Consider the following 16,064-nt stretch of genomic DNA (forward strand, 5'->3'; position numbering starts at 1 on the left):
GTTGATTGACTACATATTTGTTTCTGCTGAATCACTCAACAGCACAAAGTTTGCTGTTCCTTCCCCACCCTGGAAATGCTTCTCATGCAAGAACAACCTCTCCCCACTCTGCAGCAGCAGGGGCTTCGAGTGCCTGCTTCCAAAGCCAGAGCAGGAACAACACTTCCAAGAAATGAGCCAACACACTGCCACACTCTAAGGAGATTAACTACAGGTTTTCATCCTGTTTCCAGTGTAATATCCATAGTTTAATCCCCACTGTCATTGGAGTTACATTCACCATGGATGACTTGCCTGGTAGCCCACAGCACTGCCATAGCAAACCTCAGGGACACAGAGTGGTGTGTCATTGGTCAACAGGCCCCCACAACAAAATGGCCCAGCACAACCCAAAAATGGGATGGTGAATTGTATTAGCAATGAACTTTCACCTTCCCTCACAAGGATGGATGGGATGAGATGAGATGCTTCCAGCACCTTGAATGTGCCCTGAGCACCCAGTACACTCTACCCATGCCACAGGGATGCACGTGGGACCAGGTCTCATCTCCTGGTCAGGGGGACAGGTAGGTATGTCCTGAAGTCCTCCCCTCCCAGCAGGACCTAAGCATGGGCTTAACCTTATAGAATCACAGAATGGTTTGGGTTGGAAGGGACCTTAAAGATCACCTTGTTCTAACCTATATATGTGTTTAAGGCTTCAGTGAATGGACATGTCTTTTCCATGAGCCCAGAGAAGGCTCAGGCACCCGCAAGACACCTTCTATTCTGGTCCTCCACGTGTGGGTTTATAGCTCCAAAACAGGAAACCTTTGATTCCTTTTTCTCCCCTAACTGTTAATCTATTTAGCTACAGGAAATACTCTACATGAGGGAAGGAGACACCTGAGTTACACACAATACTTGGAAACTTCGCCGCGTCCAGAAACACCAACTGCATCTTCATCTGGAGTGAAGGATGGTGAGGCAAAGCTTTTCAGCCTCTCTGGTGGCAGAGCTGTGGCTAAGCCAGGCTCTGGTGACTCACAGCAGCACTGGCACACAAGGGCATCCCACTCCCTGTACCGACAGCATCCAACGCTGCTCCTTGGCAGCAGCCAGGCTGACCTTTCCCATGGACACTCCTGATGCCCCAGGGCAGCAGATTCACAGACAGCTCCTGGAATTTGTGCTTGGGCATAGCCTAACTCCCCTAAAGATCTCACCACTCTCCCACCCCAGCAAACCAACACTTACCTGATTGGCAGATAGAAACTCCTGGGCGTTGTCATTCATTCCCATGTACATGTTCTCTCCATCAAACTAGAGAGGCAAAAGAAAGTTAAGAGTCAGTGAAATGCCATCTGCACACCCCAGTCATGTGCATCCCAAATGCCTTCCTGGCTCTTCATATCGAGAGCCAAAATTCCCAGAGGAAAATCCTGAGCTGCTCCTTTAAAACTCTGGAGCACATATGAGCACACTTACATCCTGGTTATTGCAATGGGACGTGGTAACACAGCACAGTTATGGCATTTTTTTAGTGAAATAAGGAATGAATCACTCAAGTTCAAACAAATAAGCCAAATGTGTGCAAACCCACAGATGTGCCCTGCAGCAAAGATCACCCAAAAAAAGCTCCTGCTAAAATTCCTACTAGACCATTAATCAGCTGTAAAAAGCCAGCTTCCATTAATGGAAATTTCCAAGACAGGCAGGTCCCATCCAGTGCTCTCCCAGAGCTCTGGATACCCCTTAACACCAAAGCAAAGCTCCCCCAGCAACGCGGAATCACTCTGGAGTGTACGGGGGGGGTCTGTATGCAAAGCCTGATCTCCCACCTTGATTTTGATGCTGTTTGCACACTCTGGCTGCCAGAGTACATTCCCCCCACCTCCTGCTCCCCTGCCTGCTCTGCCAGGACTGTGCCTCCACGGCCGGGCAGGAGGCCGAGCAGCCCGAGCACTGCACATCCACCCGTGTCCCCACAGCTCCGGGAAACACCCGGCTGCCAATCCACTTACTGGGCTACAAAACCCCCGTGGAGAACGACAACTCTCCTCGGTAATTAGCTACAACGGGAGCTTTTCACTGGCTCCGATTCCAAAGGAAGGAAAAAAGCCCTCCAGGATTGTCTCCGGCTCGAAGTATGGCTGGGGCCAGTCCTCAAGGCTAAGTTCACAAATTAATTATGGCAATAAAACGGGCTGTGCCATAAAACACTCCCAAGACGAGGATGGAGGTACCAGCTGTGAGTGACACCTTGTACTTAACAAGGGGAAGAACCAGCCCTCTTGCCCTTATGAGCAGGATGATGAATTGAAGGTTGTTCACCCTTGCGTGTCCTCTCACTCCCTGATATGAAGCTGATACCAGTAATGCCTTAACAGAAATTGGCTGTATTAAGAGCAATAAAAGCAAAATCTAAATAAAACCAGGTGAAGATTTTCAGCCTAGACAATTAATTACACTTCCATTTCTCAGAGTGCTACAGGATTAGCTATTAAAGTCAGCAGACTTAGTAAAGCCAAGTGGGGGTAACACTGCTCTGCTCGGCCTCAGACACCCTCTAATTGCCAAACTATCCTTTGGGATAGCAGAGCAAACCAATTAAAAGCTGCAAAATTGGAGCAGGTATCGTGACACTCATTAACTAATGCCAGCAGCAGCTGCAGCAGGGTGGAAGGGGATCCCTGTGCAAATGCTGGATTCTGTTAAAGCTGTCGGGAGCTGTGGGATGCAGCGACCACCAGCAGCACTATGGGCTCACTGGGACAAGCAGCTCTCCCAGAAGGCAGCCAGGTGCCACCCACTTTAAACTGAACATCCCTCCACCTGTTAAATGATCACTGGCACAGCCAGCTCCTGCCAGTGCAGTTCCAGCGGGAGCTGCTGTGCTTCCAGGCACGGAGGCTCAACCAGCTGTACAGCCTACAACCAGCTCTGTACCCCCTGACAACCCCACCATCCCCAGCAGACACGGCTGAATGGGAAGAAGAGGTGGTACAGGTCAGTGGAGAGAGAATCACAGAACCATTTAGGTTGGGAAAGCCCTCTAAGACCATCAGGTCCAACCATTAACCCAGCACTGCCAAGGCCACCTCTAAGCCATGTCCCCAAGTGCCACATCTGCACAGCTTTTAAACCCCTCCAGGGATGGGGACTCCATCACTGCCCTGAGCAGCCTGACCACCCTTCCAGGGAAGAAACTTTGCCTAATGCCCAACCCAAACCTCCCCTGGCACAGCTTGAATCACTCTCCTCTTTTCCTGTCACTTGTTTCTTGGAAGAAGAGACCGACCCCCACCCGGCTACAACCTATTTCTCCAGAAAACAGAAGTCACCTGGAAAGTTACATTCGGCAAACTAAAAATCTCCTTCACAGGGCAGGTCCAGGGCAGGACGAACACCCTCTTTCTCCATATCCTTCTGTTTGTCAGAAGGTATTTTTTTTTATGGCTTTCTACTATTCCCCTACCTCCACTCCACACTTCCTTCTGCCCTTGCCGCCTTCATAACAATTGTAATGAATCCTGCCTTCAGAATTACTGTTCCTCTGATTGCCAGGCTGAGCAGCGAGCCTGAAAATCAAGACTCAAAATGCAGTGGAAACTTTGGAACTTCCCCACTGCTGATTGGATTTTTTTTCCCTCTCCTCCAGGCTATGAGGGTGCAAACAAATTTATTAGAAATTCTCCCATCAGGATATTTTTTCAATTAGATGTTTGCCTGTTATACACCATCCAGGTAGAGAAGATAAGTAATGTGCTCTCCCTCTTCTCATTATTGTTTTGCTACAGAATGCACTTCAAAACAATCAACCCCATCATTCCAGGCAGATTTACGGTAGAAACAGACATTTTAATATTCCCCTTTGGTTATAAACACTTCCTTCCCTTTCTCCTTTGCTTTCAGACCCAGTGCAGACATTCACCACCCTCTGTACCCCAAAACTGATCCAACCTGCACTGGACAATGTGCACATGTGAGGTGGTAAGTATCATTTTCAAGTCCTAATTTGAAAGGAAAATACTCTTGTGCAGTTGTCTTAATCATCCTTTTGCTCTGTTGTAATTACTCAATTTTATTATTCTTTGGCTAATAGGAGCAGCCTATTAAACAAATCAGTGGCTGTGGCTGATTCTCACCCTCTCCTGCATGAAATGAGCACAAATCTGAGGAGGGAAGGAAAAAGGGAAGGGAAAGGGGGAAAGAGGAAAGGGGAAAGGGGGAGGGGAAAAGGAAAGGGGGAAAGGAAGGGGAAATGGGGAAGGGGAAAGAGGAAAAGGGAAAGGGGAAGGGGAAGAGGAAAGGGGGAAAGGAAGGGGAAATGGGGAAGGGGAAAGAGGAAAAGGGAAAGGGGAAGGGGAAAAGGAAGAGAAAGAGGAAGGAAAGGGAGAAAGGGAAAAGGGAAAAGGGAAGGGAGAAAGGAAAACAGGAAGGGCAAAGGGAAGGGGAAAAAGGGAAGGAGAAGGGCAAGAGGGGAAGGGGAAGAGGAAAGGGAAAAGGGAAGGGGAAGGGATTTCCCCTCTTCCAGAGCAGTTGTATCTGGCATTGCAGAGCTCAGCCCCTACAGGGAGCTCAATTCAGATGTTGTTGTACAAAGCACTTTTTAAATTTTGATTGCTTTTCTAGACTCACTTTGGTTTGTTATTTTTGCCCTACAACATTATTTTCAAACCTGTAAATGTGCCCAGAGGTCACATGGGTCCCATGTTTAGCAAGATGAAAATGAGTAAGGAAAATAAATGCAGGCAGCAAGTTGGGACAGACCCCAAAGCAGCTGTGGGATCTCTGGCTCTGAGCAAACATGAAGAACAAATGTTTGCTAACTGGGAAGGACCCAGTGGAAAGAAATACAACCTCCTGCCAAGATTCCAGGAAGGTGTTACTTTTTCATGGATGGCACTGCCAGCTTGTACAATTTATTATGAATCTCATCACATCCTTTTATTTCCTGAGAGCCATGAGCTGAGAAGAAAACCTCATCTCTGTAAGAAATATGTTGGCAGGACTCATGCCAGAATGGCTTCTGTACCTGTAAGATCCCAGAAACCTTCCAAACTTTTTATATAATACAATTTTAATTTATGTGTGGTGGGTTTGGGGTTTTGTGTTTTTTTCTTTGGTTGTTTCTTTTTTTTTTTTTTTTTTGAGGGGTCTTACCTAAATTTTGACATTCATTGTTGGCAATACTAAAGCAGAGCAGCTTAGTCCACTGAGAATCTGGAGCTGGAAAAAGTGGCCTGTTAATACAAATCCAGCAGTAACTAAAAGTCATCATCTTCAAGGAGATACTAAATGACCAGTTAAGAACAAACTGGATGCTTCTAATGATTCCTACTGCTCAGAGCTGTAAGCACTTGCCTCCCAGTTTTATCTCCTTGTGCCAGAACACAGAAGGTTTCATGAGAAGAGAAAAATCATCTTGGGTACCTTCCCTGGAGGAGTCTGGGGCTGCCACCTGGGAATCTCAGCTCCTAAGAGGAGATGGGAAAACACTTCAGGAGATGCCTGGGAGGAGTCTCAGGTGGATTCCAGAGCAGAAATTTGCCTCCAAAAGAGAAAAAAACATCTTGGACCAGAACATGGGAGATGGGCAGCAGGTTCCCTCTCATGACAACCTCATTTCCAAACTGGGTGCACTGGGAATACCACCTTTCACCAGAGATGCTTGGAATGTAGCAGCTGGTTTTTGTGTCCAGTGAGCTACACCTCAACCACCACTACCAACAAGGCACAGAGGGACCCACAGTAATGCCATGCAAGAAATGCCTTCAGGTTTTTAGTGAGAAAAGAGTTAGGATACAAGAAAACTTGTATAACACAGCCAACGCCATATTTAATACCCCTGATTTTAAAATAATAATAATACAATAATTGCAGCCCATGTGTTGCTGGGCTTCATTCAGCTGCCTCTGATGGCACCCTGCCCAGCATTGGGAAACATAACTCTTCTTTAGAAAGCGTTACAGAAGTAGTTTTGTCCACAGTTCACTTTTATCAGCGTTATTTGAGTGGCAGAACCACATTCTGCTCTAAAGGGCAGTCTGGCCACGGTACCTCCAGCCCTGCACAAAAGGCTCAGCCCCATGGGTGTGCTGGGCACCCAGCTCCAAACCCAGGGATCCTGGCTCTGGCAAGGATCCTCTTTACCAGTGCAATCTGTGCCTAATCCCTGGGATGGGGAATGCTCCCTCCAGCCCTGCCCCTGGCAGCACTGCCGGAGCGGCCGCCGTGATTCCCTGCAGGAGTAATTCAGCCTCACGCCTCTTCAGGGAATACATGGCTGGGGTTGGCTTAATCTCTTTAACCGCAGTTTCCCCATTAAGGTCTTTACACAACCTCTGGCCCGAAGTGATCTACTTAGCATTATTTATTTGCCTGCTGAAATGCTGGGATGGCCCCTCGGTTGATCCTGTCAAGAAGGGTCAGGAGTTCAGCGCGAGATTTACGGCTCCCCCCAGGACCTCCCTGCGAGGGAAGCTCGGCATCCCCACCCCGGCCCTACACTGGGATTTGCTCCGGGACAAATGCCATTAGCAGGGAGCACGACCCCACAGCAGGTGTCAGTGGCAGAGCACGATCCGTGGCATCCACGAGAGCCCACCGGGGCTTAAGGGGCTGAGTTTTCTGCCAACAGTCAATATTCTCATGGATTATTCCAGGGTAAATTCAGGTGGATATAGTCAAAGCCTTAAGGTTTAAAACCTTACAGTAAAAAGCCATTTGTTTGGCTGATTTGTTTATTTTAAGAACAACGTACAAGTAGGGTAAAAGCCTAAAGCAGTTGTTTCTCAAATGCACCAGGAGCAGAGCTGGTGGTGCAAAGGGCTGCCCAAGGCACGGTAGCGGCTGAAAAGAAACTAAAACCAGGTGGGAAAGACAGGAATGATCAGATTGGACACTGGTGGAGTGAGTATTCAGCAGCTGCCAAACTGGACCATCTCCTTTGGAAAGACCCATCTGAGCAGCTCTCACGCTGGGATGGCCAGTAGGAAAATATAAAACAAACCAAAAAAATATTAAGGAACCTCCATGGGCAAGTGACTCACCCACCTGCTCTAAAGCAATGAGAGGGAATTTCGGGCATCTCATGACAAGGACACTGAGGGGATGGAGAGTGTCCAGGGAAGGGAACGGAGCTGGGAAGGGTCTGGAGCAGCAGGAGCAGCTGAGGGAGCTGGGGGGGCTCAGCCTGGAGAAAAGGAGGCTCAGGGGGGACCTTCTGGCTCTGCAACCCCCCGACAGGAGGGGAGAGCTGGGGGGGTCGGGCTCTGCTCCCAGGGAACAAGGGACAGGAGGAGAGAAAATGGCCTCAAGTTGCACCAGGGGAGGTTTAGATTGGATATCAGGGAAAATTTCTTCACTGACAGGGTGGTCAGGCATTGGAAGGAGCTGCCCAGGGCAGTGGTGGAGCCACCATCCCTGGAGGGATTTAAAAGCTGTGTAGATATGGCACTTGGGGACATGGTTTAGAGGTGGCCTTAGCAGTGCTGGGGAATGGTGGGACTAGAGGCCTTTTCCAAACTTAATGATTCTAAATGCAGTGCATAACCTTCTGCCTCCACTCCCAAATAAACAGGAGAGGGAAGGGGAAGGTGCCAGACCAGCATGTCCAACTTCCTCTGTGTGAAACCAGCTGGGGCAGCAACACACCACCAAGGCAGCACAGAGGGACCCGAGATGAGGGATGTTGTGCCTCACAGCCCACTCTGGTGTTTGCTGAAGGGTCAAGAAGCACCTAGAAAAGGTGAAGTGATCTCTCTGGTTGGACTTCCTCAAAAAACAGCTCTAAAACCCAAACCCCAGCTCATCATGGGACCCAGGGGAAGGTTCTCTTGCTCACAGACAGTGAAAAGATACCCAACTTTTTGGGTTTTAGCAAGTGGAGGATCATGGTCCACAATGTGTCTGCACTAAAATCTCTACAGTTCATAATATAACTGATCTAGAAGGGCTCAGTTTATTAATGAGACAAAAATTATTCAGGCTAGCCAAACTAAAAGTGACTTTGAATAGCTCTGCATTAGGACTCTTGCAGCACTAAGTGGCACTGAGGAAATGGAAGATTAAATTCAATGTCAATAAATGCAAAGTAATGCACTGGAGAAAAGCAATCCCAACAGACATGGCAATGGGCCTTAAAATAGCTGTTACTGTCCAGAAGAAAAACTGTTTTGGAGGGTTCAGTTCCAGCTTTTGCTCAGTCATCATCAGCTGCCAAAACTGCCATTCAAGTTTTAGAAGCAATTAGGAAAAGAGCAAAGAATAAAAGATGAAGCACTATTTTACCACCTGCACAGTTAGAAGGAGGAGAGAGGGGAATTAAAGGGGGAATCCAGGGTGTGGAATGGTGTACATGGATGTGGAAAAAGGGGTAACAGAGGGACAGAAGAGTGATAGAGGGACTCAGTAAAGATGTACATGAAGTCATGAGATGAGAACAGGGAACAGGGAACTGCTTCTCACAGCCCAAAACCAAGGAGGCAGAAATCATGAGCAAGTGGAGTTAAACATCTTACAGAGAAGTTCTTTATACTGGGCCCAACAAGAAAACTTCTTGCTGCAGGATGCTGTGGCCTAGAAGGATCCAGAATAACAACTGGGCAGATGAGAAATGAATAGTCAATTCAAACCCCTACCTGTGGGCTGCTGGAAGCTCTGTGGGTAGTTACAATCTCACTGGACATCAGGAAAAACATTTCCCAGCACATAGGTGGTCAAATATTAAACCACGAGGTTGTGGCATCTCATTCCCTGAATATACTCAGGGCTCAGCTGGACCAGGTGCTGCACAACCCCACCTGGGTGGCCCAGCTTTGCTTGGGGGCTTGGGACACACACATGTCCCTCATGACTGGCAATATTTGGGGTTTGGGTGTTTCTCTGATCCATGACCACGTGGTGCTCACCCAGGCAGCCACACAGACCCCCACTCCAAGAGCATCTCCAGCATCCCCCTTCATTCTCCTGAGCTCGAGGCTGGAGAGATCTCAAATGCCACCAGTATTCGAGCGACAGCACTCATTTATCTAAGAGACTGGCTGGTTTTCTGTGAACACTGCACACAAAATTATTGTTATTACATTATTTGGGGGGGAATGAGGACTTAAAACTCATTTACCTGGATCTTTCAGAGCCTGCAAAGGAGTTCAAGCTCTTCACATACACACTCACAATAAATCCATCCACTGAAAGCTACAGGGAGCAGCAGAATTTAGTCTTAAGACTGACATGGAAATAGATTAATTTTTTTCCCATTTCATATTCTAATTACAATTCTTCTCCCCCTACTATTTTCTGTTCTCATTACAGTCTTAAAATTGCTCTGCAAATTCTGTACCTTATTCTGCTCTTCCTACCATCTTTGTCATGGAAATGAGAAACAGAATGTATAAGCATGAAAATATTGCCGAGATCAAAATTCTGCTTAACCCTTTCCTGCCCAACTCTGAAAAGAAGAGAAAGCAGCCCAGACCAACTAATCCTCCATCCAGCCTCCTCTCCTTTACTCAGCTGCAGAGAGGAGAAAGATGCTCGGAGAAAGGATGATGATTTAAAGGCCAAAGTTGCTCACACTTACACCTCTGCTGTGCATGGAGGAGGGGTTGGGGTTTTCAGCTTAGCAAGTTTTGCCCCTGAGGGCAGATCTTAATCTAATACCTTTTGACTGTGTTCAGATGACTGTGTTTAGCTTTTAGCCTGATGTAAGCTGCCAGGGAGAGGTGTTGCTGGTGCTTCAAGCACCCACTGAGTGCTCAGGAGATCTCCATCCTCCTCTTTCACTGCAGCTGCAGCTCTGGCCAAACCAAACCCTTTCAGATTTCTCTCCAAGTCTGGGCATGGATAAGGAAAACAGGCTGCTGGGAGGTGAGCAGCACCCCCTGCTCTCAGCCAGGACCTCCCCAGCCCTCCTCTGACCAGCTCAATGCTGTTTATTTTGCAGCGGTGTTGCTGCGAGGCTCGGGCATGTACATCACTTCCTTTTTGAAACCCAACAACAAGCACATCCTGAGCTGTTTATCACAGGTGTTCGAGGAGTTTATCTGTAAAAAAATAAACACCAGGCCCTTGTTAAGCTGGCCCTTCACCCTTCAGCAGCTGAATGAGCAGGAGAGCTGAAGGCACCCGGTGCCCTGTTGGGGAGGGAGGAGGGTACAGGGATGCAGCACATTCCTGGCACTGGCCAACTGTGTCTGAAATAAATACAGTAAGTGTTAATGAGAATTAACTGCACTGCCTGCTCCACCAGCAACACTTGTAATTCGCAGGAAACTGAGGCAGAAAACATACAAAGATCTAAGAGAAGGCACGGAGGGTCTGTGCTAGAACAGTGCCAGCGTCAAAGGCACCGAGGAACATTGTTTTCTGCAAGATGAAACCTCAGGGCTGAGATAAAAATAGAGCTTATACCTGTCTGCCTCAGAAACAGCTACAAGCAAGGCTCTGCTCTGGGAGTCTTTTATGGAGATGCTGATTTCGACAGCAGAGCAACAGCCCCGGCTACAACCAGAGGTACCACTGGAGAGGGACTACAGGCGGCCACGGGAACAGCCCAGGAGACAAGGGTGCAGCTGGGAATAAACAAACCTGAAGAGGGACGTTTTCCCACCTACAGTTCTGTCCCCTTTGCCAAGGGAGTGTGCAGGGATGCTCAGGTGCACAGCTGGAGTGACTTCCCGGATGGAATAAAAGCAGTTCCTGGGGGAGCGAGGGCGGCAGCTGCGGCACACGCCGGGTGACGCCGGGTCTGACACGCAGTGCTTTTGGAAACCTCTATTTGGCTTTTCTCAACTGCAAAGCAAATAAATAACCAAGCCCAGAAGGGCACGTTGCAGCGAGGAACGGAGCTGTCAGAGGAGCCAGGGGGAGAAGGCTCAGAGCTGTTCCCTTTCTGAGACCATGCATCATGTTTCTGATCCCGACACCCTGCTGACAGCTGGACAGGTTAACAACCCGGCTCCCAAGTACCTCCTAACTCACTCCAATAATTCATAAAATCACACGTGCTACTCAATCGACGTTCACAGAGGGAAACAGTAACTTTAATTCACTCTACAGCCCCTCTCCTTTCAGCACAGCCAGCCTAAAGCACGGCCCAGGGCAGACACTATTCAGCTGCAGGCACAAGTACTTTGCTAATTACTTCCCCCCCTCTAAATTCCCTCATGAGACCCTACCTGGAGCACTGTGTCCAGCTGGGGGGTACAAAGCACAAGAAAGACATGGACCTGTTGGAACGAGTCCAGAGGAGGCCATGGAGATGCTGCAAGGGCTGGAGCCCCTCTGCTCTGGAGCCAGGCTGGGAGAGCTGCAGGTGCTCACCTGGAGAAGAGAAGGCTCCAGGGAGACCTGAGAGCCCCTTCCAGTTACTACAGGGGGCTTATAAAAAAGATAAAGAATGACTTTTACACAGGCAGAGAGGGACAGGACATGGGGCAATAGTTTTAAACTAAAAGAGGGTAGTTTTTTATTAGATATTAGGAGGAAACTCTTTATTCACAGGGTGAGGAGGCCCTGGCACAGGTTGCCCAGAGAAGCTGTGGCTGCCCCATCCCTGGAAATGTCCAAGGCCAGGTTGGACAGAGCTCTGAGCAACCTGGTCTCGAGGAAGATGTCCCTGCCCATGGCAGGGGGTTTGGAGCTTTAAGGTCCCTTCCAACCCAAACCTTTTTTCAAGCAAAAGTACATCTCTGCCCCCCAGAATTCAAGATCTCGTGTTATTTTTTTCTGTTGCAAAGCATAAGGGAGAAGAATAATCAATTTTCAAGACAACGGGGAGCATTATGCAAAACCACCTGGCTGGGAGGGAAAAAAAAATAAATCAGAGAGCTTTCATGCCAGTCATTTAGAAAATAGTTTCCAACACACAGATATTTGGCACCAGTAAAAACCTGCTTTCTGTGGTTCTGCACTCCACTTTGTATGCAAATGTACTCTTGCAGCGGTGCATAGTATGACTTGCAAAAAAAAAAAAAGGCTGACAAAGTAAAATCCATTTCACAGTCTTACCTTACATGCTTAAGACATATTTATGAGTCTAAAAAAGCAAAACTAACGAAAAGTGAGATCTCCTTTAAAGCCAAAAAAAAATATCCAATCCGCAAACAAGGGCAACGGGAAGATAATTTCTGAAATTACGAGGTCGGGTTGGACGGGGCAACCTGATCCAGAGGAAAGAGTCTCTGCTCTTGGTGGGGATGCTCTGACTGGGTGGTTCCACGTCCCTGAGAAGTTCAAAATCCTGGGAAGCAGTGGCTGCAGCAGGTCAGGAGCAGGGTGGGGAAGGTGCAGATGGACAAGGTGCACAGGCCCCCAGTGGCACTGCAGAGGTTGGAGCTGAAAGCCACAGGCTGGGAGGTGATGGGGAGACAGCCCAGAGCTCTGCAGGGGCTGCACACCCCGAGCTGCAAACTCAGCAGCAGCTCCGTGACTTCCCACGCCGGAGACTCGGGCCGTGCAAAGCCAGGGTTTTACAGAAGCTGAAGCTCAGCAACGTTTCACACGGGCAGTAACATCACATGGGAAAGGTGCCTCCACAGGCAGCACCACCACATCCTTGTAGGGCCTGTTTCGTGAAGTGCTGAGTTAGGTTTGTCACACAAAGCTGCTGGGCTGCATTTCCAGGGGGTTGTGCATCTCACACCATCTCCCTGACCTTGATTCCCTCCATCCACGTGTTGTACCCAACGCTGGTACCACTTCATTCCCAACCTCAACTACTGAGTATGAAAAAAAAAAACACCAAACCCAAACAATCTCTCTCAAGCACTTCTGATTTAAGCTCTTTTCTTTTTTTTCTGCTACCTCTCTCTGCTCATTTTATATCTTTCCACCAGATTTTACTACCATGTAACTTTTTCATTAGGGCAAAAGGTATTCTGTACTTGCTACAGTCAAGCTGGCCTCAGGTTTACTTGTTAAATATCTCCCTTAGTGCTGAAAATTCTCAACATCTTAAGAAAAAGTTAAAAACTCATCAAAATTAATGAAACTAATCAGAAAGAAGTATCTCTGATTGTTATTATTATGCCCCTGCCTCACTGTAAATAATTGAATAACGATATTATTACTATTATTATTATTATTATTACTATTATTAACCCTAACAAGAAGTTTAAAGCATGCTGATGAGAAAGAGAAAAGAGCAGCTTTGCCTGACTAATTAACGACTTAAATAAAAATAAACAAAGGGAGTCTTCCTGATTTTAGCAAAGTCCTGCCTTTTTCCAAGCAGTTCAAAGCAAGACTGACAGCTTTATAGACAGGGAAATGGGCAGATAAGATAAACACGCACAATACAAACTTGTCCAAAGCTTTTACAGTCTTTCTCTGCACCACTTCCAGCTCATTAAATTACAGTATTACTATAGATTTGCAGCAAAATTATCTTTTATCTCGTCTTCTTTTAAAGCTATTTGGCATTTGCTGGTATTTTCTATTATAAATCTAATTGCAGATTCCAAACAGACAAGGGCTCATTAAGCCTTAATTATGCACATGTTGTTTTCAACAAACATTTTCATTTGGACTGCTGTGAGCTGTAATTGTTCCGAAGGCACTGCAGCCTCCCATTACCCACTTCCCCGGGATGGCAAAAGCTACTTTCAAGTAGGTCACGGCTCAGCTGAACAAACCAGCCTGCAACCTGTGGAGTTTGGGTTCTGCTGCTCCGGTGGGAATGTCGGCGGGGCGGCATCGCTGGACACCAGGGAGCCGGTGGGATGCCCCCTGTGATGGCACCAAGCTCTGTTTGTGGGGTTATCACAGATTGGTAGAATGGCTTGGGTTGGAAGGGACCTTTAAAGACCCTCTAGTTCATCCATTTATAGAATGGTTTGGGTTGGAAGGACCTTTAAAGATCCTCTAGTTCATCCATTCGTAGGATGGTTTGGGTTGGAAGGGACCTCTAAAGACCCTCTAGTTCATATATTTGTAGAATGGTTTGGGTTGGAAGGACCTTTAAAGATCCTCTAGTTCATCCATTTATAGAATGGTTTGGGTTGGAAGGACCTCTAAAGACCCTCTAGTTCATATATTTGTAGAATGGTTTGGGTTGGAAGGACCTTTAAAGATCCTCTAGTTCATCCATTTATAGAATGGTTTGGGTTGGAAGGACCTTTAAAGACCCTCTAGTTCACCCATTTATAGAATGGTTTGGGTTGGAAGGACCTTTAAAGACCCTCTAGTTCATCCATTCATAGGATGGTTTGGGTTGGAAGGACCTTTAAAGATCCTCTAGTTCACACATTCATAGGATGGCTTGGGTTGGAAGGACCTCTAAAGATCCTCTAGTTCATACATTCATAGGATGGTTTGGGTTGGAAGGACCCTTAAATATCCTCTAGTTCACAGATTCACAGGTTGATAGAACGGTTTGGGTTAGAAGGCACCTCTAAAGATCATCTGTTTCCAACACCCCTGCCTTGGGCAGGTGGAGGGGAGCAGTGGGGAGCCCTGGGTATGGGATGGGAAATGGGATGAATGCCCACTCTTCACGGGGAGTAAAGTGGGGGGTGATGTGACAAAAGCATGCAGAGGTGCTGCTTGCCTTTCGTTGGGAAGCAGGACTTCTGCTTGGGAGCTGCTCCTGGGCACAGGCTGCCCAGGGCAGTGGTGGAGTCACCATCCCTGGAAGTGTTAAAAAAACAAGCAGATGTGGCACTTTGCAATATGGCTCAGTGGGCACGGTGGCTTTTGACTGAAGGTTGTACTTGATGATCCTGGAGGTCTTTTCCAATCTTAATGATTGCATGATTTGGGCACCTCTGTGGATGCTGCCAGCTCAGCCCAGCATCTGGTTGGTTCTGGTAACACCTGGGCTCCAGTCCTGCCCCAGTCCAGCCCAGCATCTGGTTGGTTCTGCTACCACGTGGGCTCCAGTCCTGCCCCAGTCCCAGGCCCTCATCCAGCCACATCTCACAGCATCGCCACAGGCACCACAGGACAAAAATGTTCCAGTCCACCCCAAACCAAGTGAGGGTGGTGGGGAGCCCTCTGTGCTTCTCACTGCAGCCACAGTGATGTTTGCCCTCTGAAATAAGTAACCCACATGAACAGCCAAGCTTTTATTAGAAGCTCAGGCTTCCTCCTACCAGCAAAAAAGCTGCATTTTCTCAGACTGCAAGATGTTGGCAGAGCAGACATGAGCTGCAGGACAACATCAAGGTTCTGGGTCCTTCCAACCTTGGCCTTCCAACTTCACCCACACCCGTGGCTCTCAGGCTGTGGTGCCCAGGTCAGTGGCTCTGCCCCATCCCATCTCTTCAGTGATGAGAGTCACCACATGCAAACCTCACCAGCCTCCCCTGAGCCTCTTCAAGGGGAGAAAAAGCTCCTAATAAATAAATTCCTAATTAAGGGTTAGGGCTCCAAGGGTGAATGCTCCAGGCTTGCAAACTCCAGGCTTTTGCTGGATCCAGGAGCTTTCCAGGTTTGAGCATCATTGGAAACAGCACAGTGTTTTAAATTCTATCCTAAACTCCTGCAGGTCAGGTATCCAACATACTATCTCTGGACAAGAGAGGTGGCCAGAAGAGGCCTCGGTTCATTAAGAAAGTAGTATCCCCCTTGTTCATGTTTCTTTCTCTCTTCTTAGTGTAGGACATGACAAGTCATGTCCTGAAGACTCATGTTGCACTGTTAGAAGGAAAATGTGTCAGAGGAAGCATGAAAACTTATGGCCTTGCCTTTGAAAAAGACAACTTTTCAAGCAATAGTTTGACCTAAAAAGGTTTTCTAGGTCATTTTGACTTGGCAGGTATATGTCTGACCTACTAAATCTACCACAATAAAATTACAGAGTTCATTTCAGCCTGTCAGTGTCAGATCATTCATAAATTCAGATGCACTATTTACCAAACTGCTATTCATGTATTCACAAGGAAGGTCTTGCCAGGCTCCTTCTGTGGGGAAGGATTTGCCCTGTTCAACATCAACTCACGCTGACAAAGGGATAATGTAAAAACTCCCCTGACAAGCTGAATTCCTCCCCTCACCCTCAGATCACGCAGGATTTATGGCTGTGCTACCCCTTCCAGGGCTGTTGGAACTCCCCAAATACTGTATTTACCATGGGGAGG

General features: G+C 47.7%; 1 protein-coding gene across 2 annotated transcripts in view; it reads right to left on the bottom strand.

Annotated features, from left to right (window-relative positions):
- The window catches only part of TOX2 (TOX high mobility group box family member 2), a 152,802-nt gene that overhangs the window by 90,381 nt on the left and 46,357 nt on the right, over positions 1-16,064 (bottom strand). The window contains exon 2 of one of the 2 annotated variants that reach the window (XM_032704697.1): positions 1,237-1,302. The exons of the other annotated variant lie outside the window; for it this stretch is intronic. Within the exon in view, the coding sequence (XP_032560588.1) occupies positions 1,237-1,302 (66 nt within the window). The remainder of the gene's footprint in view (positions 1-1,236; positions 1,303-16,064) is intronic. 2 annotated transcript variants of the gene reach the window in all.

Source organism: Chiroxiphia lanceolata, chromosome 17 (assembly GCF_009829145.1).
Source record: "Chiroxiphia lanceolata isolate bChiLan1 chromosome 17, bChiLan1.pri, whole genome shotgun sequence".
Taxonomy (NCBI): Eukaryota; Metazoa; Chordata; class Aves; order Passeriformes; family Pipridae; genus Chiroxiphia; species Chiroxiphia lanceolata.